We start from the raw sequence: 25,472 nt of genomic DNA on the forward strand, positions 1-25,472 counted from the left end.
TTCATATTCAAAAATATTTATTTTTCAGTTGTTCATGATATTTGTCAAATTCTTGGTTACACCAAAAAAATTGTAACAAACAGCATCACAGTGACAAATAATCAAGCCATAAGAGTGCAGTTTATTACAACTGTGTAAACAAAAAGAAATATTTCTGTAATGGCACTGTCCATGAACCAGATTATGGCATATAGAATCCCAGCAAAAGTCAAGAGAAACTTTTACAAAGAAAACAAGCCCCTAAATTGAAGCAGAGTATATATGAACCTGGCCAAAATGGCCCAATCCACATTTAATCAGAGAAAAGAGTGTCCCCAGAATTTTTGCTTGGCTTGTTCTTAAGGAAATTAAATCTTCATTGTTTTCAAGGCATCAATCCAGCGCATGAAATAGTACTATTATTGAATAATATTAATAAAGAGCAAACATTTTTTAATTATGACAATGTGAATACACCTACTGTTACATTATTAAAGAAGATGAGATGATTTGCGACTGTTATTGCCTGTATAGCATGGCACCTTTAAAAGATATTCCTTAGGAAATAAAAATAAGTTACTGAGAAACAAAATCCAAAGTACACCATCAAAGAAACATTTTTGTGCATAAATATCAAAAAAGTAGAATCTTATTTTTATGCAATGGAAGTAAACAATTTGATTATAATACAAGGTACATACTGTAAACTGTAGGATGCACTTCGAACTTAAAATATACTCATCTCAAACATATTTTACATATCAGCATCTAAAATGGGATTAAAAAATTTTAGGGTTTTTTTTTAGATCATGCATTAGTTACAGCTTGCTTGCTGTCCACAGTTTTGCCAGCAGCCTTTTAGTGTTCTGCAAGATCCTCTTAATAAAAACACACAGGTCTGAATTCCACTACATTTTACACATGTACCTTTCATACAGGAAGTTTTGCATGTGTTCCATCTGCAGAGAGTAGGGTCCTACAACAGCAGGAGGTAAAGACAGAGCAACTAAGGTACAGTTATTAAGAAGTATTGGACAGCCGGGAGTACATAATATAATTACAAGCTGGTGTCTTCAGTTTCCAGAAAGCTATACATTTGTTTGTTCAAAAAAAAAAAAAATAGACATCCAACATGTGTTTACTCACATGCTGACACAGAGTTCATGCAAACAATTAAAAAAAAATTACCCATGTTATCCTTCAGAAATGCTGCTTATAGTTCATCCTCAAATAACCTAAGGTCCCCTCAGAAACAGCAGGGGCCTGATGTGCAGATTGACTCAAGCAAAATGTAATTGCTTCCTCCACACTGAGACATGAACAGAAGTATCAAATGGATTTCATTGAATTGGGCTTCATTTCAACACTATTAGGTGCAAATCCAGGTTCACTTGTCATTAAGCAGTAAGACTACCTTAAAAAAATAGTTATTTTCTTGGAGGAAGAACATTTTCTTCATAATAGCCCGGATTTACTACATTTCCAGCTGGATCATATCTAGCCACCACAAACGTTGAGCCATCACTAGCAGATGCCTTTCCAACTCCCATCTTTTTTGTGTTCTTCCAAACCATTGCTGTAAAGTGACCTGAAGAAAGAGAGAGAAACATAAACATTCCCTTTAGCTACTAAATCTGTAACATTTCCTTTAACATCTGAGGTGCTGGGGGAAAAAAGGACAATAAACAGCTGCTTCTTTGTGTAACATGAGAAGGACATGAAAAGGAACCCTACCTGTAGCATTTTATCTTGAAAACCCCTAACCTGATTTGTTTTCACACTACTATTCCCGTTTCCATGTTCTGTATCCAAATAAGAACATGTAGCAGGAGAGTTGTGGAGGGAGTAGTTTGGTAAGTATCTGATGTAAAATTTGACAAAGATATCACAGTCTGTACTCCCTGCAGTGTGAACAGCAGTTCTGGGAGTGACTATTATTCATTTGCCTAAACTGCCTCATACTCCCCCATGTGTTTGCATGTGCAACTCTTCAAAAACCCCACTGTTTTTGTGGCTTCTTCTGCCTAGTTTAATAGCCACCCCCACATTGTTGTTCCCACTGTGCACAGGCAAATCCCAAAGTCAGGGAGAAAAGCGTCATTTTCTTAATCTGAAACAAAGTCAGGTACCTCTCTGCTTGAGCATTATTTGAGGAACAACATTCATTTTGCACTAGGTTGTTAATATGCAGCCAACAACCTGTTCCCAGTCTCCAAATTTTTGCTGAAGTGGTCTCTGTGAGTGGAGTGATATAATTCAGCAGAAGTCACAGGTCAATGTAAACAACAACACAGTACATTTAGTGAGACTCCTATGAGATTCCTATTCAGTATTTCATACAAATTAATTTACCTTAAAAATAAGTTGCCTGTTCAAAACTTTGAAGTCAAGGGAAAAATACAGTACTGAAAAAACCCTACAACTTTTGCTTATTTTCAAATTTTTCAGTTTTTTTTATGCTTTTGTCAGTTTTTAGCATACTAATAGAAGTTTCATTTTTGAAGAGACAGTTTCCACTCTGAACTTACCTGTCCTAGAAGAAAACCCTGGGTTTTGAAAGCTGTAATTTTTTATTTCACTGTACCATCTGTCAGCCACATCTTTTCCTGAAAGACAAAAGAAATGTGCTGCAGAATCATGACATAAACAGAAAAGTGTAGCTCACTTACAGCCTGGCCAGTAGGATCTTCTGTAACTTTTAGCTTGGAAGATAATGAAGACACATCTCCCTCATCTTGGATAAGTGCTCCTGTCATCAGGCTTATACATACAGCTCTCACCAGCTTCTTCTTCCTCTTGAAATGTGTTTGAAAATGCCTAAGTGTGCCAGGTTTTCTAAGCAAAAGGTCACACCTGTGGATGTTTACCCCTTCCAGCTCCAGGTAACCCAAAGAAAAGTTAAATTTCTGATGTCTTTTTAGTTTCCTGTGTTCTCGCCAACGCTGAATATTTCTGATTTCTGAGTTCATTTCTTTTTAGTGGTTTCTACCTAGCACTAAAGCCACTGTGAAGGTCCATTTTGAGGCGCTATAATCTGGGGTACCACAGATACCTCAAATATTCATACTTAGGAGCTGCTTCTGTGTGGAAGCCTGTGTGTCCAGCATTGTCTCATTCCACCCAAGGCTTTCCCTGACAACAGCTGTATGAGGACCATGACTACAGCCAGGGATGTAGCTCAGACCAGAATCTGGAGACGCAGTGCAGACAAATGTCAAATGTTACTTGTTTTCCATTACTGGTTGTTAGGAAATTCTTGTGCCAAACACTGGGGGGACAAGAGGGGTCAGGTTTTTCCCTGAGCAACCTCAATAATTAAATTTCTGCTTAGCATTCCAGGATGTATCATCCACACAAGGCCAGGAGATTTCAAAGCAAGCTGCCAAAGCTGTTAAGCCTGACATCATGAAGAATGCTGGTCCCTGGTGGACTGCTGGCTGCAGAAGAGCAATGAGTCATGCTTTGCTATTTTGCAGCAAAAAGTCTTAAACTTGTGCACTTCTAGAAGTCAGACACTGTGTTAACTTCTTTAAACTTCAGTCTGTTATGACTGAAGTCAGCTGAAAGGATGATGATGTTAGCCTGGCAAGCTGGTTGTCAGAGCCCTAGCTGATAAGCAAATATTCAATGAAATGCTATCTTTAGAGAGGTTTATGAACTTGAAGTACTATGAACTTATATGCCACACTGGTTGTTAGGAATAGTGCTTAGTAGAATAAATATTTTTTTTCTACATAAAAAGGTAACAAAATATCTCTTGCCTCCCAAAGTAAAAGTTTCAGGAATAACAATTGGTTCCTTCTTTTCTTACTCTTCTTGCACCGGAAAAACAAACCCAGTAGACCTGTATTATGGCTGAAGTATGTTACACTTACTTATTTGTTCATTTCTTACTCACACTCAAGCTAAAATGAAGATTAAAAGAAAGTGCAAACAGTGACCTTTATGCAATACAAGGGGAAAAGAAAAAGCACATAGTAAAAAACCACACAACAAACCAATCAGATCATGCTGCCCCACTCTAGATTTCATAGCTGTGAAGGATTTAGATGGGTTTGTGGTAAGCTGGGTGTAACAGAAGTACAGAAGGTGACTGGCAACATATCAGGCCTTATGAAGCCCATGTATTCTACGTGTACTAGTGCTGAAGTGACTATACTACAGAAGCAGGATTTTAGCAGATGTAGGACTGCATTCTCACTGCTGCCAGCTTTTCATTCCCTCTGGTAATGTATCAGTGGGATATGGTAGAAACAGTATTTAAACAGAAAGTCACCCCCACTCTGCTTACTGTAGCTCTGAGAAGTGTGCCTAGGCTGCATGTGACAGAACTCAAAATCTCCATAATGCAAGTAATGCAGGGCAGATGGAAGTTTTGACAAACACAATATATCTTCATAATTAATTTGCTTTTAATTTAAAGAATACTATCATTTGAAAAATTGTTTGCTTTAATTCAAGGGAGATAGCAATGGCATCAGGTAAGACTGCCTCAGTCCTGTATCTGAAAAACAATGAGCATAGTTGGACAGCACAGTCTATCATGTGTTAATTCCCAGATTTCAAGGATGAAAGCTTTCAGCTGACTGAGGCCAGGCAGTTAAAGCTGAGAAGCTGATCACTATTCTCCATTTTTCACATGCAGGATCATTACATAGCATTGCTGTCATCATCCTTGAATTAAAAGAGTCATGGCCTCGTAAACTGTGAGAAAATGAAGACTGGCTTTTTTCCAGCAAAACAGTAGGTCACCAAAGGACTAGGCAACTTTTGACAAACTGTGTCTTGAAATCATGTTAAAGAAGTGTCCTGTAAGTGAAGGGAATGAATGGTATCTGTCACATGGCACGGGAAGTGAGGGGGAATCCAATGTGGAAGCTATTACCTCGTGAGAAGACACGTAGGTAGGTACCTAGGGATTAAACAGTCTCTCTTTCCTCTGAAATACTTTTCTTCTGATTCTTTGCCCTTTGTAGAGCAGTAAACAGTGCCCTGGTGGGACACCAGCCAAACCAGTGTTGAAAGTGACAGCTGGCACATAGGAAAGCTGACCAAGGAAAACCCCTGTTTAGAGCCCAGTGACCTCCAGGCTTCCAGAGAGAAAACAGCACAAGGGTCATAAGTCACCTACTCCTGAGCAGGTAGGCTGAGGAGTGCCCTGAGCCTACCTGCTTTAGGAGCAACCTGCATCCTCAAACTTATTGTTTCAGAAAACTGACCATGATATTTCCATTTAAATGTATTATGGAATAAATGATGCAGTGATATTTAGAGTCTGTTTGGAGTGCTTTACAATGTTCTGTTGAAAACAGCTCCCCCTGCTCCCAAAGTTCCCCCAAAACAAAGGAAGTTGGTTGCTGTTCACAATGCTTTCCAGTCAGAAGGAAAAATACACAGAAAAGAAATTGCTCACATTCTTCATTCCTGATCAGAGCAGAAATGATAAAGTTTACTCCTCTCAAGAGGCACATGGATCTGCCCTGCAGTCGGAGCTGCAGCTTCTCTTCTGTTGCTCTGCTTGTTAAATATTCTTCTGGGCTTTTTTATCACCCTTCCTCTTTGCACTGCTGTAAACTACACTCAGAGTTTCAACACTTTCACTATGGAAACACGGTTTGACTATGGAAACACAGTTTGACTCCACCCTTGTCCCAGTGAGAGGCAGCTCACTGATGGCCTGCTCTGCTAGGCTTTCTAGATGTTCATTTCAGAACAGGCTGAATCTCACTCTAATGAGTTTCAGTCATGATGGACAATCTTGCCCAAGTGAAAACTTGCTGCAACAATCCTTGAACTAATGCCCAAGTATAGTTTTGCCCAAGACTGGGACCAGAACCAGCACAGTGGTTTGATTTTACTTACAGGAGCAACATGCTTGCAACGTGGCCACACTGACTGTGCCTCAAGCTTCCTCAGAGGGTCAGAGGAGTGACCATGTGGGCTCAGTCCAGATGCAGGACTAACATAAATAATGTCTAAATAATGTCCCCCTTGTTAACAAGGGGTCACTGCATGTAAGCAGTGACATGGCCATGCTCTGCATCTCATCAGCTGTGCTGTTATCTCATTAAATGTCATTTTTAGCTATTCTGGATGAGGAGCTCCATTCTGTGTAGATGTTGAGGGTGTGAGTGCCAACCAAGGGTTGCAGGGACCTCTGTGTGGTGCCAGCAACTGGAGCACCAGCAAAGCAGGAGAGGGACCAGCTGGTGAGCAGGTGAAGTGCTCTGGGGGAGCTGCAGAAGTGAATGGCCATTGCAGGATGGGTTCTGGCCAGCAGCCAGGGACCTGTGTGTATGAGATGCACTGTGCTGGTGACTGGAGTGGAACTGCAGCCTCAGGGTATGTCCAGGTGCAAGCTACTGGTGAGATCAGGATCCAGGGACGGCTACTGGACAGACTGAGTGTCTGAGCTCAGTTACTGCTGGGATCCACACTGGAATTATATTTCTATTTTATATATATATATATATATATATAAACATATGTAATTTAACACCATAGAATAAAAATTATATCTACTTTTAAATAATTTACTGAGCAATAGATACTTGTATTTTGATATACTATACTAATTTACTTATATATACTCCAGTAATGTATATTGGAACATATATTGGCATCATCTGGAAAAGGAAAGAGGAAGAGGCCACTGGTGCTGTTCATTTTAATACTGACTGCATCTGTTTGTCCTGCTCCACACATAAACACATGTCCATGATATATGTGTGTTTGTGTAAGGCTGGAAACACATTCCCAGCCTGTGCTAGACTGGACACACATTCCCAGCCTCACCATTGGGAACACAATGCTGTGGCAGCCCTATTCCTGTATACAGCTCCCCTCGACATTAAACTTCTCTGGGCCCAGCCTGTTTCTCCTCATACCAAAGAAAGCTTAAATCCTCAAGTAATCCCACTGAATTGCCAAAAACATTGTAACAGAATCACACAGACCATATTTCTCTGCAAATGGGCAGCATCTTGGTGATCCACTTAAAAACTAAGTTTTCACAACATTCCTTCCACCAGTCTGAGGGGAAAGAGGGTTGATTTAACATAAACTCTCTCTAGAGTTCATAAACCACAGTGCTTCCACCAGCAACAGGGCAGGTTCTTCTCAGCCACACCAGCCATCCCAAACAGAATTCAGACATCCAGTGCTTGCCTGCAGCCCCCCAACACATGAGAAATGAGATGAGGCATCCTGAAGCCTGACATAGCACAGCTGCCAAGGCAGGCTGCAGTCTCTGCATTAGTGGCAGATGACAGCTCACTTATTTGAACACAGACAAAGAAAAGTCTGCCACAGAGCAGTTCCTGCAGGACTGGAGGGAGGAAACAGCTGTCAACTCTTTCTTGGATTACAGGGATAAACATATTTCTAGCAACAGCTTTAGGCTATGTAACTCTAAAATCCTGAATAGAATTCAAGGCATTCTTGTACCAGGAGAGAAGTCATATTAGAAGGCTTTATAGTTGAAAGCTTAAGCCTTCCTTGAAACAAGAAATGCATCTTCTGGCATTATTACAGAACTCAGCAAGAGCCAAAATAAACAACACCATCACTTTCTGAGAGAGAATACAGAGTATTCTAGAGGTTTATTGAATCTTGCTTTATCTGGGAAAGAAACCAGAAGACACTGCCTGCCTTTGTTAAGCCCCTGAATGGATGTCTTAATCCAAATTTCTGCCTCATTGAGCAGGGTACAAATTAACTACCCAGAGAGAACTATATGAGAAAAAGAGGAAGAATGAACCAACTCCACAGAGGTGAAGACTAAGCCTAGATGAGAAAATAACTTCCTTTGAAGAACTAGCTTTCTCATTCTGGTACTTCGAGTGATCCTGTTGTATTGGAAAAGTAGAAATGTTTTACAGAACAAAAGAAGATGTAGCTTAATTTGCTCAACATGGTATTTAATCCTGTGGATAAAAACCAGCAAAACTTCTCAAAACTGGAAAGCTATGTATGGAAACTGTGCATTGAAGAAAACAGACCACATCCAGAGAAAAGACACACAGACATTATGTAGAAGGATTTGTGTGTTATGTTTCCAGCTCTCTAAAAGGGAATTCTGTGGCTTTAACCTCAAGGGAAGGAGCACAGGCCAGTAACACAAACAAGAAAGAGCTAAGCTCAGTCAGTGAGTCATAGCCACTATGCAAACTCTGCCATACATCTGTGTTTTCCCATGCTGCTCCCAATCCTTTCCTCACACCCTTGCAAAGGACAGAATGCCAAATATGAGCAGATCAAATTGTATTTTTCCACCATGGGTTTCTTTTTCAACTGGAAAACTGGGACTAGAGTTAGCACTTGAAGAGGAACCAAACAGCATCCCTGGGACTAAAACTCACTAAAATTTCCAGATCCTTCAAAAAGAGCCTCCAGCCTACAGAAATGAGCTTCTGTTTCTTTGGGGCTGTGCTGGAAATTCCAGGGGTAGATTAGAATAAAGAAAGCAAGTGGTCACTTGTAATACAGCCCACCTGCTGTCCCAGCAGGCTGAGGCATGAGCCCTGCTCACTGGAAGGAGGAGGGAGGGAAGAGCCTGCCGAATCTCTCTGCAGTTGAGGGCTCACTACAGGCTGTCAGCCTGACCAAAATTCAGCTCCTGGGGCTCCCAAACCAAAGGCTCCCAGTTACAAATTGCATTTACAATCAGAAAATACATGGAGCAAAATAGTCTTCAAAAATGTAATAATGAAAAGAGCTTAAAGCTGTTTGCTGACAGAGTGGAAGATATTAGTGGAAGGACATTAGCCACTGTTACTTTGGTGTCCAGTCCCCTGCTTTTGCCCCCACAAACAGGAACTGCTGTGCAGTGTGCAAGAGACATTTTTCCACTTCCCTGACCACAGCTGGGCTGTGGGCAGACCCCTCTTTGGCTGAGACAAACTAAGGACAAAGGTGAAGTAGGGGCCATTGTCAACTTCCTTCTCTCCTGCATGGACCCACAAGCACCACTAAAGACAGCTCCACAGCAGGGACACAGGGAGCAGTGTGGCTGCCAAGTCCTCCTTCCAAAGGGACACACCATCACAGTCCCTTACTCCCTCTGTGCCCACATATGCTTCTTGCTCTCAGGACACACAGGAGACTACAAACCACCAGCCTGTCCCCAGGGAGCCTGGGCTGGGCTATGCTGGATACATTTTTGAAGCAGAGGAAACTCCAGCACTCTTACTACCAGATACAACCCAAAGTACTTGAGATAAGGCATTTATCAGGTGTCTGTGAGGCAACAAGAGAAAAGAGCTCACCTGATTGGTCATAAGATGCCCATGCTAGGTTTTCTCCACAATTCCCATTAGCAGACTCGGAGCTGTGCTTGAGGACTCTTGTGGTAGCCAGTTCTTCTGCATACCTAGCAAAGGGACACATTGAGTCAGGGACCACAGGTGCAATGAGCAGAAAGGAGGAGGAACAGGAGGAAGAGAAGGATATGCAAGAAAGGAATTGTGCTGGAAGATGATGGGTTTAAGTCAAGTTGCAAAGCCTGAGGACAGAGATGCTTTAAGGTTACATAGATCAATGAGTTAGGGAAAGGAAAAACACATTTTCCCTGTCTTTCATGAGCATCTGTATAAATTCTGAGAAGGGCCTAGGAGAAATCAAAGGGCAGATTCCCTTCCACCACATTTTAACCAGCACCTGGAAATCCAATGGCCATCCCTAGCCACAGCTGCCAGTGGAAAGGGAAGTACCTACAGCAATTGCTACAGGTGCCACCTCCTGGCATTTCTAGGTCCCTCACAGGAGTAAATTAAATGTTCTCAGGGAGACTAGAAAAAAAAAAACAGAAGTGGTAATTCAGTCAAAGCAAGCACAAACCCCCTACATTTACAAATGAAAGAAAAAAAAGTCAAACAGAAAAAAAGAGCAATGTACCAGGCAACAAGGTGGAAGACAAGGGGATCACATGGAGACTCTGACAACAACTGTGTAAACCAACACAGGGATAAGCAGCACTGTTTCTATAGAATTTGACATGTGTGCGAATGTGGGATGTATTTTATATTCTTAGAACAATAGGGTTAAGAACAACATCATGGGTAAAGCAATTACTCTGTTTATTCAACATTGGAAAGGCTTCAGTACAGAGATAGGGAAATTGGAAAAACCATTTGTTATTTCTTATAGTGGCAACACAGAGTCATCGGGTCATAGATTTAAAATTCGAGTGAGACAAAGCTCTTCTTCCACACTGTGGAGCAGAACTCATTGCCACAGGACAATGCAGGCACCAAAGCACGTGTGAGTTTGAAAAAAAGAGAGGCAAATTCAGTGTCTGGATGTGGGGAGGAATCTTCACAGCATATTAAACAACAGCAACAAATAAATGAGGATACAACTTACTGCTTAGGAAAATGGTAATTTCCAGGATAAATCTGTAATTTCCAGAAGAAGATAATGGGGGAAGGATCACATTTGTTTTGTCCTCCTACTCCTTCCCTAATCATGAATTATTGGCATCTGCCAGAGACATGAATTTTGTACAGCTGAACATTTTGACCCAAGCTAGCACTGCAGTCATTAGGTTCTAATTTCCTTCTGCCCTAATCCACCCACCAAAACAAAAATAAGAGTAATTAGCTACATCCATTAATTTAGAAATAATGAAAACTTGTCAGTTGTCAGTTTGCTAGATCCTGGACTAGTGGATCTTTAGATGCTATCTCTACAGTCCTGTAATTTTCCTCAGGACCCTCATATCCCAAGTTAGAGGCAGGACTGAGACTAAGTACACATTGCAGGTGGATGAAGCTGCCAGGGATTTGAGACAAAAGGTGATTAATCCACTCCAGCTCAGGCAGCTGAAAGCATGAGATTTTCATCTGAGATCATCACCCTATGCTTCATTACAGTGAGAGATAAACAGACACCTGCTGAGGCTGACTCATCTCATGTTAAAGCAGGAATCCAATAGTCAGTTCACCTGTCACAATGACTGGGCCTGAAAATAGTAGGAAACATACCATTTTCAACTCAGGTAGAGAAGCACAGAAAAGCACCCAGAGACAAAAGCATCCAAATACATACCAACCAAGGTTATATATAGAATATACCCAAAGAAAAGGTGAAGTTCTTCTTTTAATTTAAGAATACGCAAAATCTGTCTTGAAAAATATGAGATTTCTTAAATTTCATGTCTTTTAATTCTTACAAGTTAAGTTATAGACCTCAAGCAAAGAGAGGTTTCCTATTGTTGTTCATTGCAGCAGGGCATCAGCTGAGACCAAAGAGGGTTGTGAAGAATTTCTGAAGGATCTAAAAATACCCAGCAAGGGCAACAGCACACTCAGAGATAAATGTGGAGCAATGCATATTTGACAGAATAATCTGAACTATTCATACAAGCTGACTTGTTCAAACTGAATGTTGCACTTCTGACACTCAACAAGTGCTATTGACAAGTCAATGAAATCTCTTCCTCACTGTGAGCATGAAAAACAGAACCAAAAAAAAGAAAACACTTAGAAGAACAGAAGGACAGAAGGAAAGTCCCAGCAGATTACAAGGCTGGTGAATGAGTCACTAGCATTCCACGTTTTACTAATACTGTATCCAGTTATAATGATGTCTCAAGGAAAAAAAAAAATGAAATCACCAAGATTTCAGCAGGACTAGATTGTCTCCTACAGATGACAATCTCTCATCTGACAGAAGTGGTGGAGAAGCATGTTTTAGACAACTGCCCTCTGCAGAGGACACCTACCAGTGCAGACAGACGTGGTCCACATCTGAAAAAGGCTCCAAGAAAGATTTATACAGTTGTGACCACATGTGTCCATGTAACCAGTGAGACAGAGTGAAAATGAATTTCTACTACTGCTATATGATGGTAAAAGAGGGGATGAAAGAGTAGCGTCCCACACTTTCTACTCAGTAAGTCTTCACTGGTTATGAGCATGTCAAAAGGCAAATATCTTTGCAGTAAACACAGTCAAACCTAACAGATAAAAGTGTCACAAATCTCAGAGAAAAGAAAGGACTGAACTCACTGTTGGGCTCCTCTGTTTAACTTCTTGCAGAGTTTTAATGGGGGCACTCCATGTTTCTTCCTGTAGTCATTGTGTACTTTCAAGACTTCTTCAGCAAATTGTTTGGAAGCTGAAAGCACATTAAAAAATTGGAAAGGTATGTCAAATACAGACATTAGTGATAACAGAAAAAGCATACTCTGAACCCAAGCTCTGGTGCAGGCTGGACAGAAGAACACAGGGGTACCACCGTCATTATCTGGCAGCAGGATGAAAGGAACCACTGACTTCATCCAAAACCAAACTCTGACAGACACTCCCATTGGGAAGCTACAGACTCACCAAAGGTTGGAGAAAACTGTGATCATTACTGCTTTCCTCAATAGCAAGGTGACTTAAGGTTAGTCAATCAGTGTGTCAGTTTAAAACCAAAATCAGTTTGACTGACTTTCATTTTAAGCTCTCAGTGCACTTCATCACCATTCCAATTTCAGAGTAAGCAACAAATGACTCCTCCAAGGAGATGCATTAAAAATGCAAATGATTATCCCATGAAAGAATTGACTGTATTAGTCAGGGCACCACCTAAAGAGAATGAAGATACTAAAATGTTTATATCTCTGCAAGTGTTTGGAAACATGCACCATTCTTCTAATTAATTTTATAGTACAAATTCATAGAAATCTCAAAATGCACCTTTATTTGGCTCAAGACAAATAAATGTTCACAAACAGGAAGTGGTAAGGAAAGAAACAACCTCCGTGGCATGGGTTTTTATATTTACTAATGATTCATCAGCTTCATTGCTGAATATCTCAGTTAGCATGACTACCATAATTTTCCTTGTAAGGCATTTGGGAAACCCAAACAGATTCTATGACTAGAAAGAGTTTCCTGTTATTAACCTTAGATTTCTCAACTTCCTCTCACTACTTGATCCTGACAACTAAAATCAATCATTCTCTGCTGTATTATATTCTCTTCCACCGTTTTTAATGATGCACTTTCTCCACAATAGAGCTGTCAGTTTGCACACACTGCCCCCAGAACTTTTTCCTAAGGTGATTACTCAGCTTACTCTCATGCTTTAGGCTGCTCTTGGAGTTCTCTCCAGTTCCTCAATAGCACTGGGATAATACAGCAGCCTAAAATAATCTCAGTATCCAATGCACACAAGAAAGCCATTACAGTTTCATGCAGTACCTTAAATCTTTTGAACACAGTCTGAAGTTGGGTTGGCTCTTTCCTGATGAAAGTGTCATTGTGGACATATATCTAATATATTCTCCATAACATGCTTTCAGGCTCACTTTTTTGGTATCCGTTTGTTGGTAGAACACAGAAGCCCTGTTGAACAAGGTGACATCTGCCCACCACCTTCCTCCTCTTCAGTTATCCCTCAATTTTGTGTATCACAAGTTGCACATCATCAGGAAAACAGGCACCTCCATTCTGGTATTCAAACACACAAACTCCTTTTTGCTAATGAACCTGTCCCATCAATCTTGTTACCATTGCTCACAGCTCGCCAATTCTATCAGTGAAGGGTCCTAAACCTCTCATCTGCTCTGTTACAGAGGTACCAATTTCTACAGCATCTATTAGAAGTCACTGAGGAAAGCAAGCCTACCCAATTCACCCCCTTCCCTAATGCAGAGGGTTCAAGCTTCCAACAAGGAAATGTTAGGACAGCCTACAAATTAAAGACACTGAAAAACACAGCTTTGAAAGTTGCATCACATACTCCAGACTACTTTATTTTTTCTCTTGAGACCATGCTAAACTTGTGCCTGTTATCACCTAGACTTAATATCTCACCCACTCAGCACTGAAATAGTAGATAAACAATCTGACCTGCAAGTATGGAAGTTTCTGTCCAAAAAATTAGCTCTCAATGACAACATCAAATTGAAATTCTAATTTAAAAAAAAAAAAAGTCAACTGAAATACAGATTTTGTCAGTGCTTAGTCCATAGATTAACAGAAATACTGCATAATGTAGCTCTGTACAAACTTTCTGACTTACAAAGAGTAACAAGTCATGGACAAAACTGAGTTGCTTCGAGCTGCAACAGGCACTGCTATGCTGTCCCTGGAGAGCCTCCATCCTCCCTTCCCCTCAAAGGTGGCTGCTATAGAAAAGCTTATCTTCTGTGACTCAAGCTCATGTGCTAACCACCTCCCTCTGTACAGCTTTTCCCATGCCTGATGATGTGTGGAGAGGGACGCCCAAGTGCCAGATATATTTCAGATTTGTTTCAGAATGCATGTTAAGTTTTTCCATTTTACCAGTGTTCCATACACTGAGAAGCCAGGCTTTAAAAGTGAGAGTTAATGGGAGTTTTCAGGCTCCCACCCAAATGGGAACAGCTTCCCAAACAGCTGTGGAGGCATACTTCTTTCCCTTCATGTAAGCTGCTTAAGCTGCTAGAAAAAATTATTTTCTACTGCCAGAAAGTTAAGTGTGGTCATGAATCATTACACACCTTAATAAGTAAAACTGAAGGTATTAGATACAGTTGCTTGCTCCTCAATATTCAATTATTTGCCTCTATTTCTTATTCTTCTGGAACATTGGCTAAGATAATGGCAGCATGTGACGATGAAATTGTAGGCTATGATGTGGTACAGAGCATACCTTACAGCTGTTATGCTCTTGGACTTCCAGGTTCATTGATCAGCTTTGTGTGACAGGGAAAAATAGGCAGAGGAGTCTAGGTTGCCTTTTCCCATCACATTTGTTTTTCAGAGAATTCTATTTCTCTATTCTTACCATCTCTAAGCAGTGCCAATCTACTCAGTCTTTCTTGCATGAAGAGCTCTTCATACCTGAATCCATATACTTTCTTGTTAGAGCTGTCTTCTCCTGCCATTTCTACTTTAGTTTGGGCACCAAAACAGTGGTGACTTACCCAAATGTGTGTTCCACAACACAAGCTGCCCTGCATCACCTTTGCAGCTGTCAACTGCACCTCCTCCACTGCTCTTGTGGAGCCACAAGATGGTAACAGTGAACCGTTCCTCAAAGCATCAAATTCCTACACAGCAGAAATGCTGTGGGTAGCCTTTACCTCAGCACTCAGGACACGCAGCATTATAGCAGGCACACACATGACTAGCAAAACAAGCATATATTTTTATGCCTAAGTATCCACCCTGGTGACCCAAAAATGAGCCCTGTATCAATCTCCAGAGAAATTGTTTCTTTTCAGTGCTTTTTGTCCTATTGTTTATGGATTAATTTTCACTGGTAATGTTTTACTTTCCATAAATACTAAGTTTTTCTATTTAGCCTTCAAATAATTAATATATAATGCTATCAACAAAAGAGAGTTGGGACTGTTCAGTCTAGAGAACACAAAGCTTTGGGGAGACCTTATTGTGGCCTCTGCTTAAAGGAGGCTTATAAGAAAGACAGAAGCAGACAATTTATTACAGTCTATAGTGATAGGACAAGGGGAAATAGGTTTAAAATAAAAGAATTCAGGCTAGATGTATGGAACAATTTTTTTATGATGAGGGTAGTGGAACAGTGGCACAGGCTGCCCGGAGAAGTGGTGAATAACCCATCCCTGGAAACATTCAAGGTCAGGTTGGATGGGGCTCTGAGCAACCTGATGTAGCTGAAGATACGCCTGCTCTGGGGTTTGTATTACAGGACCTTCAACAATCTCTTCCAACTCAGATTGCCCTATGTTACTATGAAACAAACCTCATTCAGAATCCTACAGAGAAAGGTACCATTATGTCTGTCTCAATCTCTCTTTGAATCATGACAGAGGCCTCAAAATTTTCACCCGATGCATGCATTAGAGGTAAATTGAGATAATGACCCCACCTTTCAATCTTCCCCCAAAAATAAATACCTAGAAATTTGCTCTTCTATTAATAGGACACTGCATGTTACTTCCATGTTACTCTTTCAGGCCCACAACCCAGGCAGAAAAAAACTATCTTGCTTCCAGCCAGGCCAGGGCTAATTTTTGCAATAGCCAGGAGGGAGCACAGCTAGGACCTGGAGATTATTCTCTATCACCTCTCGTGATTTTCCAGGAATGGGAGAAGGGGTCTCATCCACGTCAAGGTAGCGTGGCACGATCAGCTATTTTAGGCTCCGAGTGGTAGTGAGCATTTGCATATGAATCATTCACCTGTCTTGTACATTTTTCTATTAATATTGTTACTGTTTATTTTCTTCCTGTTTCCAGTAAATGGTTTCTCATTGCTGTTTCCAATAAATTGTTCTTACAAGTCTTTACTTTTTGTTTCTACAGTTCTCCTCTCCAGCCACCCATGGGAAGGGGGAGAGGAGATTGAGAGAGCAGTGCATCATTTGGGGAGGTTTCAGCAGGAACTCTAAATTGGAGAAAACCATTCTTAAACCACAACAAAAGCCAAGTGCCAGAATACATGGAGAAGAGAGATGCAAAGTAGATAGAAAACACATAAAAGGTAATTAAATAATCATTTAAACACTGAGTTTAAAGCTCTGCTTTAAAACTGAAATCCCTTCAGACTTCCTTGATTCTGCAGAACTGCTCTACTCTACCCTGGAAGCAGAAGTGGGTTATGGAATAAGAATGCAGCAAATACAGCTTTTAGTATGCCCAACAGGTTTGTGGAAAAAATTAATTGGAATGAGAAGCTTTAGGGAACTGTAAAGTAACTACATGAAAAAGTCCTTTGTTACTGTCCCAGGTAAGTGATACTTCTATTGTGACAAATGCCTCAAAGCATATTCACCGACTGGAAACAAACAAAAATCTCAAGTAAAAGAGATCCCAGCTTCTAAAGACCACATTTGCATCTAGACTCTTCTAAGAGAGCTGAGTATTAATCTTTACCCACCCTTGAAATGCAACTCTCTGGAAAGCATCCCTAGCTGAATCCTTCCCACTGTGAGAATAGCATTCCTTCTATGGAGAAGAGATGGATGTCTAACTGATATGAGAAATGCTAAGAAGACTGTCTATGTTCCACTGCATTTTGACTCAGCACTTTGGCTTGAAGCCACAAATGCTTCAGGGTGGTCTCATGCTGGCTGGGTCTGCAGCAACACGGAGTGAATGTTCCGTGCTTCTTTCTCCACATATTTAACTGCACTTTCTTGCCCCCCTTTTGGGACTGTAACATCTTCCAAGACTGGCTCTCAATGCTTGATGTCATTTAGGAAAATGGATCTGACACTCCAATTCATGAATTATTTCCAGCCATAAAAACTGATCTCCTCCAGTGTTAAACTCCCTTTTTCTTTAACATAACTGGCTGATTGCTTGGAAATATACAGAAGAAATGAAACCATGTATAAATCTGGAGGAAAGATTTAATAATACTATGTTTAGAAAGTATTGTATCCTGGGTGGGGTTTCCTTGTCTCCTTTTACACAATCAAGAACTCAAAAAAGGGGCAAGGTCCCCATCCTATACAATAAGCATTTATGAGAGATATCATAATTGTTGGTACGTGATTTCCCTTCCAACCTGAGTTATCCTGTAACCTTACTAAAAGTTAGAAGAGAAAGTACTGCTGATGGAAGTGAAAGGAATTGGGAGCTATAATTAGATACCAGTTTAAATGGGAGTAGTTTCCTGGAACATTCCTATGTTTGCTGCTCAAAATAGCTTTCTCTTCAGCTCAGGAGATCCTTCACGGAGGAATTTCTGTGATCTTTCTCAGCATCCACTTTTGCCTGAATTTGCTCACACACTTGCTTATCACTGGGGTGAGCTTCAGGACAACAGTGAGATGTCTGAGTTAACTGCATTGATGGACAAGGACCCCACTCATTTGAATATCTGGGCTTGCTCTACAGCAAACTGGCAACTTAATAACCTTGCATTACCTGAGCCACACAATGTAACACACTCTTTTCCCCCACACACAATTTGGGGCATGTGGCCTGAGAATATGAAGCTGTCAATGCAATAATGCTTCAATGACATTAGTCATGTCACTATTTGATTGCAAATCCTATTCTTGCTATAATAGACAGTGCTGATTACTTCCTCACTTAAGGCCTTTTATAAACAGTGAGGCAATTGACTGCCCTGATTAAAAAGGAACACCTGGTAAACTGGAGGCTGCACAGCTCTGAGAGGCAGCAGAGCCTTCTGTGATACAGACATTTACAAAACAAGCAGCACTAATCAGCAGTCTTGTGGTCTTGAGCACTGACAGAAGCAACTTTTCACTTCCACTGGAGGCAAGGGTGGGAGGAGAAGTCCTTGCCTTGCAGCTCCTGTCTCCTCCAAACTGACCAACAATCAAAACATCCAGCTCCTTTCCATGGAGCGTTCATCTCACATAAGGTTGGAACTGATTGCTCATCATCTCCAGAGCAGCCAGTCCTAGCTTTGCATGAAAGAAAATCAAGTGTGTTGTTTTTATTACTGTTCTGCCAGGAAGGACACCTGAAGATTGTAATCATGCCACACAGCCACAGAGACAACATTTGTAGGCAGCTAATGTGTATGCCACTATCCCTTTTAAAAAGACTAAGGAGACTCTCCCATCAGAAAGACCTCCTATTCTTAATTCCAACTGCCACAGAATTCCTAGGGCACATGCACTTCCAAACACAAAGCCACAAGTGACCTGTTTATGTTAGAATCACACTTTGCAGGAGAAGCAATTCATGTAATCTTCTCTATCTCTTCTCTCCCCAGTGCTGTATCTGCCTAGAGTTTATAATTACAGAAATTTATTGAAGAAAATAAGGCACAACTATATGTATTAATGAGTAACAACAGACATCAGTTGTTTTGAGTAATTGTACAGAAGTAATTGAATTGAAATTGAATAATTTTTTCTATTCATATTTTGGATGCTGCATGTTTTTATGCTCTGTAGATGGACAGCAACAGACACAACCTTGTTTTTACCCAGTGCCAAGCTCATTTTCCATAGCACTGCTGGCTGTGTGGTGCCAAAGTCTTTGGAAAGAGAAGAATTTTGCAAACAAGAATCAAAGTGAGATAGAGCAATCCCACATCTCCTAGGATATGCTCCTGCATTTTACACCTCTACCATTCATGTTCTATCATGGCTTGGGGTAAGCATACCTGAACTAGTTTTAATCTTATCGGCTCCAATATCCTCCCACCTTGCTTTTCTGCCAAGGACATCCAAGATAGCTGTGGCAATGCTCAAAGTATGTTTATTTATGCACTTCCCTGAGGCATGGAAATACGGCCATGCACATTTCTTCTGATCACTGATGTGTGTGAACACACCCATCCAGTTCCCAAAGTCAAGCAGGGAGGCACAGAAATCTTTCTTTACTCACATATACAATCAATTACACCACTTGTTTTTTAGCCCTCTGCTCAACAGGTTAAACTCTAGCTCTCACAATTCAAAATCTTTCCAAAAAGGTATTTATTTCAAAATATCACAGAATAATAGAACTGTTTGGACCAAAAGGGACCTTTGAAGATCATCTAGTCCAATTCCCCTGCACTGAGCAGGGACACATTGAACTACACCCTGTTGCTAAGAGCTTCATCTGGCCCAACCTTGAACATTTCCAGGGACACATTAACTGTTTACAGTGACCTAAACAGGCCCGTATTGTCTTCCTACACAACACCCCAGACTCCTACCACCTCCTCTCACCTACTTGCACAGGAGCCAGTTCTGCACCAGGGAAATTGGGCCCCCACACAGCCCCACCTCATCCCCCTCTGCAGGGCCACCCAGCCCAGCTCTGGCTGCTGTTCAGACCTTCACAGAATGGGCAGAACTTGCTTAGATGTGCCTGTAAAAACAGAACAGAGATAGACTCCAACTTATCTTTCAGAGAACAGCATAGCCACTACAGAACGAGAGCTCTGACATAGCCTTCTGGCCTGCTGAGATAAATAACAAACAACAAAACAAAATCAAAATACTTGTTTTTTCATATGTTTTGTTCCTGCACATAGAGCATCAACAGAAGCAAATTCAAACCTAGGCAAGATAGACACTACTAACTGTATGGATAGAAAATGCAGGGTTTGCATATTTCCATCTTAATGCTCAATCTTTTTTTTTTTTTTTTTTTTGTTAATGTACAGCACAATAGCTTTGGAAACCTTGGTAGGTATCTCAGTTACTACAGACCATCACATTCTATCCTATTCTTCCTGAGCCCTGCCCACTTGTTTCAGTATTTATCTGCCTTGAACATGAGGAGCTAAGGGTACAATCTAACAGCTGACAGGAGCAACCACTCTTGCATGGGGGGGCTGCTGCATTCTTCTCCCCCACCAAAACCCTGATGCTTCAACAGACAGGTAAAATTGGGCCCAGAATACTGCCAAAGCCTGACACATTCCAGGAAGACTCTTTTTTTCTCTGCTACTTATTGAACTTGAACCCAGCAATCAATGTCTTCTACATGCAACTGTAGATGTGGGACTAAGAATTGAATTAACTTTGGTATTGAAAAGTCATTTTCCCACCACACCTCCAGTTCAGCTCTGGTGTAAAGAAAAAGACAGTAACTTGTGTTGGCAAGTTCTGCAAATGTCCCAATGTTACCAAATGCAAAAGCAGAGTTTCTAACAGTTCACAACAATCCATCTTCCCTATCCCCTCCAGTCCTGTAAAACCAGCCAGCATAACTGTCTCATTTTGGCAGCTTGGGAGTATCTGATTTCTCAGAAAGCAAACAGGCCACTTGCCCAGTATGCCTGTATTTTTGTCATGACCTGCTATGGCTGTCTCTTACCAGGATGCTGAATACAAGTCAGCATTTCAGCTGGAGATTTAGCTCGTTCTGCAGAAAACACAACAGTCCTTTTTACTGTACTCTGAAGATGCATCTGAAGAGTTAAAAACCCAGCACATGCTTCTAAATGAGATTAAAACCAGCATGGAAAACTGCATTGAGTCTGGTTCCTGTCTCTTTTCCTTTTCTCAAAACCCTTTCTCAGCCCCTCTTTGGTTTGTTTTTTTTTTTTTTTTTTTTTTTTTTTTTTTTGTACTGACTCAACACGCAGAGCAGTGGGTAACTCCCAGCCCTTTCTCTGGAGTCCCGCCCACATTTGTCGAAGTGGCAGAAAAAAGGAAAACCAGCAGAAAAATACAACAAAACCAAATTCTGTAAAATGATTGCAGTATTTACTGAGCCCGACCTTGACACCGTCGGCACACACTTGCCAGAGTAAAGAGAGCTATTCCCCCGCAGGGAGCGAGCGGGACAAGCTCCCTTCCCCCGCGAGGTTGAACCCGGGGGGAAGTGGGAGAAACAAGACTTTTAGCAGCCTTTCCTACCACCATCCCAGCCTATTCAGAGACTCCCACTGCTCAGCAGAAATCCACGTGCTCCAGAGCGGAGGAGTGGAGCTCGCAGCCAGCTGCTCTCCTGAGCATCGCCTGCAGCTGCTGGCAGGGATGGATGTCCCCCGTGGGGCGAGGGCTGCCCGCAGGACCCCATCCATCTCCGGCCGCGCACAGCTGCAGCGGGCTCAGAGCCCTGCCAGCACGGCAGCCTCAGCAGCAGGGCAGCCGAGAGCTGCCAGCTCCCCATCCCCTCTTTTCCTGCAGAAATACTGTCCCTGTCTTCTTGGTTAGAGCTCTTGGTTAGAGCTCTCTGCCTGCACCTCCAACTAATCCAAACGGTGTCTGAAAAGATAACACCTGGGGGAGGGCAGAGCGGGTCTCTGAGTTTGGCTTAAGTTTTGCAGGAGTTATGACCACGGGAGGCATTTTCTAACCCTGGCAAGGAAGTTTCAGTATGAATTTGGTTTCATCAGCCTGTAGCTTTCAGGGAAGAAAGCTGAGTCAGAGGTGCTGATGGTTTCAACACTCAGCTCTATCCAATGAAACACAGAGTGCTGTCTCTAGCTCCGACACTTGGAATGAGCACTGCTTCAAATATAATCTAACACCTAGTAATACAACATTATTGGAGAGCTTTTACCAAAGAACTGAGATTTCCAACAGCAGGTTTTCTTTGTGTGGGGATACTTAGACTTCAAGAGAGATTTACCAAAACCAAGAGGTTAAAGAAACCGCTCGCTTATATTAAAGTAGTGGCTGCACTTGTCATGAATTAGAGCATCCTTAAATAAGCCCTTCAGGTAATCTCTGCCTTAACCTTTCTGATCCAGAAGAGGAGCAAAGAATCTGTTCTGAGGACAAACAGATCTGTCATGCAACCTGTTACACCTTCATGTACCCCAGTACAGAGAAACTTGCCTGCATCGCACCTTTAGAGTACTAGAGTGGGAACACATTTTGTATTTCACACAAAACCCAGAGGAAGCAATACCCTGTGCGACAGCTGCTCTCCCCATTCAAAGGCAAACCACACTGAATTATCTCAGACAGGAATTTGAAGACTTCAGTGAACTAGAAAGGGCAGATGGGATTTAGTCAATAAACCAATTGTCAGGACAGGATCTCAGTTTTATGATTCATCTAAAAATATTGCACACAGCTCAAAGACAATAACCTGGACCTAGTTTAACATTGGTTTGAAAAGCATGACGCAAATAGAAAACATTCTTAACACGTACCTAGATCTCAAGTTCTATTTGTATAACCACTTAAGGATGCCAACATTACCCAAGCCTTGGCAAAGGGAGTTTCTGGTCTGCCATTGTTCCTAAGTTTGTAAAAATCAATTAATGCACAGCAATACACGTGCAGGGGAAAAAAATGAACATGGTAATTGCCTTATGACTGTTTCAGCAATTTTCATGCAATAAAACAAAAGGAGAATTTTATTCCTTTGGGGATTGTGAGATGCACAGTGGAGCATCTCTACTGCTTTTGCCCAATGTGTTTTGCTAATGCTAATGTAATGTCTCCACTGATTTGGTGTTTGTACTTCTTAGCATGGGAAGTGCTGAACTTGATACTTCACAGCAACTATGCTTATTTAAATTGTTATAGGGTTATTTATCCCAATCTAGCTGTCAGGATATGAGGCCAAACCCACCCACTGGCAGCTGGACTTTGCCAAAAAAAAAAGCAGGTGGTTTGTACGGACTGGGTATCATACTAGTAAGCCCTCTACAGTCATATTTGCAGACAGCTCTGATCTCATCTGTTGGAATCCATAAAGTTAGAGGGTTTTTAGGAAATGGTTAAAAAAGTATAGGCCTCAGACTGAAGTTTCGTTAGCATTGCAAATACAGCAGAAAAGTTTCCCAAGCAGTAGAGCATACATGACAAATAACAATAGGCCTCTGTAGAATTGACTTTTGGATGGCAACAAGGTTAGTTAATGTATATCTTTAGAAGGTTAGCATTAATAGAGCTCTGTTCTTTGTCTCTTATGAACCAGTCTCAGGCCGCTCCCGCAGCGCCCCCGGGGCCGCGCCCGCGGCTCTGGCGGCAGCCGGTGGGCCGGGCCCAGGACAAGCGGACCCCGTCCGAGGGGCCGCCCGTGGCACCTCCCCAGCAGAAACAATCGCGGACCGGGCTCGGGCCCGGAGCTGCCAAGGCCGCGCCCAAGGCCCCGCTCAGGACCCCGCTGCGGCCGCGGGGAAGAACGATGGCCCTCACAAGGCGGCATCGGGGGCAGCCGCTCCTCGGGCAGGCTCTGCCACGAGCACGAGCTCCGAGGGCGCCTCCAAGCGGCCGCCGTGGGACCTGCGGGGGCAGCTCGGGGACCTGCTGGAGGCGCTGGGCAAGGCCCAGGAGCGGCTGCAGGGGCCGGACAGCGAGAAACGGGAGCTGGAGGGCGGCAACCGACAGCTGAGAGAGCGGCTGGAGCGGCCGCAGAGGGAGGTGGGCAAGAGGGAGAGCCGGGAGAGCCGCCTGTGCACCAGGGTCGGCTCCCTGGAGCTGGAGGTGTCTCAGTGCCGTGAGAAGCTGCAGCAGAGCCGGGGCCGGGTGGAGGCCCTGGAGGCCGAGGAGCGGCGGCTGCAGGCGCAGGAGCAGCATCCTCTAGCAAGCTGACCTTTAAAAATAAAGAAAAATTAAAAAAAAAAAAAAAAAAAAAAGTGCACCCATGCGGAGGCCCTCTAAAGTGTTACTCACACAAAGATTTTCCTTAAGTTTCTCTGAAGAGGCCTAAAGTTTTGAGTTAATCAAGTACTAGGTTTTGCTGAGCATGTCCCTATATGTGCTGTTCACACACAGGACAGACAGACAACATGCCACTAGGCTTTGATTTGTGACAGAAACAATGCCCTAAGAACAAGAACAAAAAGTCCCATCCAGTTTCACAGCTGTTTCAGAAATTCAGGACAGTTTTTTACTCGTGACCTTAACAGGACAAAGGCAGAGAAAACCCGGGGCACTGAGCACTCCCTTCTGAAGGTCTCTGGCTCCTTGGCAGCTTTGGAGAAGTCTCTTCAGCCCAAACTGAGCAGGGAGCAGACAGCCAGCAGCAGTGGGGAAGGAACCAGCAGCACAGGAAGCAGCAGCAGGGAAAGTCTTAAAGAATATGTGCACAGCTGGGGAGAGACTTAGGAGCTCTGCCTGCAGTTAAATAGCAACCAGATCTTACATCTAAATCCTTCCGACAGGAAGGGTGATAAAGCTTACCCCCCTCGAAGCATCCTGCAGCTTATCTGCAAGGCTAATAAGTTTTGTCCCACAGCAAGACACAACTTTAAAGCTACAGGATTCATAGCTATTTTTTACAGCAAAGCAAAAGTACTTTAAGTTACAAAATACAAACTTTACCGAGTTGTATATGGAATACAACTACCTCTACATCGTGCAGGCTGAGGAGGGGGGTAGCTTTTCCTTTCTTTTTTTTTCAATCCAACCCTTTGTCAGGGAGAAAGCTCCTCCCAGGCAGTACCATGCACAAATGAAAGCAGCCTTCTCCGAGGAAAGCCACTGAACGCTTTAGCAACGCTTTCCAAGCACAAAACCAGGCACGGACTTTGTGCGAACACACATCCAAGTGCACGAAGGCATTTGCTCACCTGATTTCCCCATGACCAAGTGGGTTTCTTTTCTTTTTTCTTTTTTTTTTTTTTTTTTTTTTTTTTAATTTCACCTGCGTCCTCCTGTCTTGGGTGAGTTTTGCCGCTAAGTGCCGGGATGAAGTGTTCGCAGTTTCAGCTCAACTTCTTCATTCGCCTGCGACCGCTGCTGGAGAAAAAAAAAAACCAAGCAACTCAGCAGCACGAACCCGCACCGCCCCTTCTTGAGCGCTGGAATAAGCCTGCCCATGCCTTTATAAGGCATAGGGACACCGCTCTTTTTTCATGAAAAGATCCTGGTTAGGGTCAGGAGCTATTTATCCTCCACAGTAACCAAGCAGCTCCAAAACACCATATGTTTTCACATACCATTTTAGCTTAGTAATCACATCTGTCTTCCGATAAGAGTAGGCTGTGAGAAGAAATTCTGCTGACAAATAGATCTGCTGCCACAGTGGGCATAGCCCATGGGGCTCTCATACAGCTAAATGATGTTGAAGTTTTACCCACCTGCTGTACGTGAAGTTGAAACAGAAAAGTGATAAAGCACTCTGAAGTATAACTACATTTGTATGTCTGAAATGAATCACTTCCTGCACTGTTACAACATAACCTGTAGAAGGTATTAGTAAA

At 42.3% G+C, this 25,472-nt stretch overlaps 1 protein-coding gene across 1 annotated transcript; it reads right to left on the reverse strand.

Annotated features, from left to right (window-relative positions):
* GLIPR2 (GLI pathogenesis related 2) lies at positions 1–24,985 on the reverse strand. Its single transcript, XM_058031855.1, has 5 exons — positions 24,840–24,985; positions 11,988–12,096; positions 9,246–9,349; positions 2,508–2,585; positions 1–1,567 (listed from the first exon to the last, which is right to left on the reverse strand). The coding sequence occupies exons 1-5, from the start codon at positions 24,850–24,852 to the stop codon at positions 1,407–1,409; spliced, it is 465 nt and encodes a 154-aa protein (XP_057887838.1). The 5' UTR covers positions 24,853–24,985; the 3' UTR covers positions 1–1,406.
* Positions 24,986–25,472: the final 487 nt, after the last annotated feature.

Source organism: Melospiza georgiana, chromosome 1 (genome assembly GCF_028018845.1).
Source record: "Melospiza georgiana isolate bMelGeo1 chromosome 1, bMelGeo1.pri, whole genome shotgun sequence".
Classification (NCBI taxonomy): Eukaryota; Metazoa; Chordata; class Aves; order Passeriformes; family Passerellidae; genus Melospiza; species Melospiza georgiana.

What these genes read in the sequence shown, in the direction of transcription:
- GLIPR2 (XM_058031855.1), bottom strand. An exon ending in GGCATCTTATGACCAATCAG is followed by an intron (nt 2,586 to 9,245) that starts GTGAGCTCTTTT and finishes TTTGTCTTTCAG; the next exon opens with GAAAAGATGTGGCTGACAGA. An exon ending in AGGGTTTTCTTCTAGGACAG is followed by an intron (nt 1,568 to 2,507) that starts GTAAGTTCAGAG and finishes CTCTTTCTTCAG; the next exon opens with GTCACTTTACAGCAATGGTT.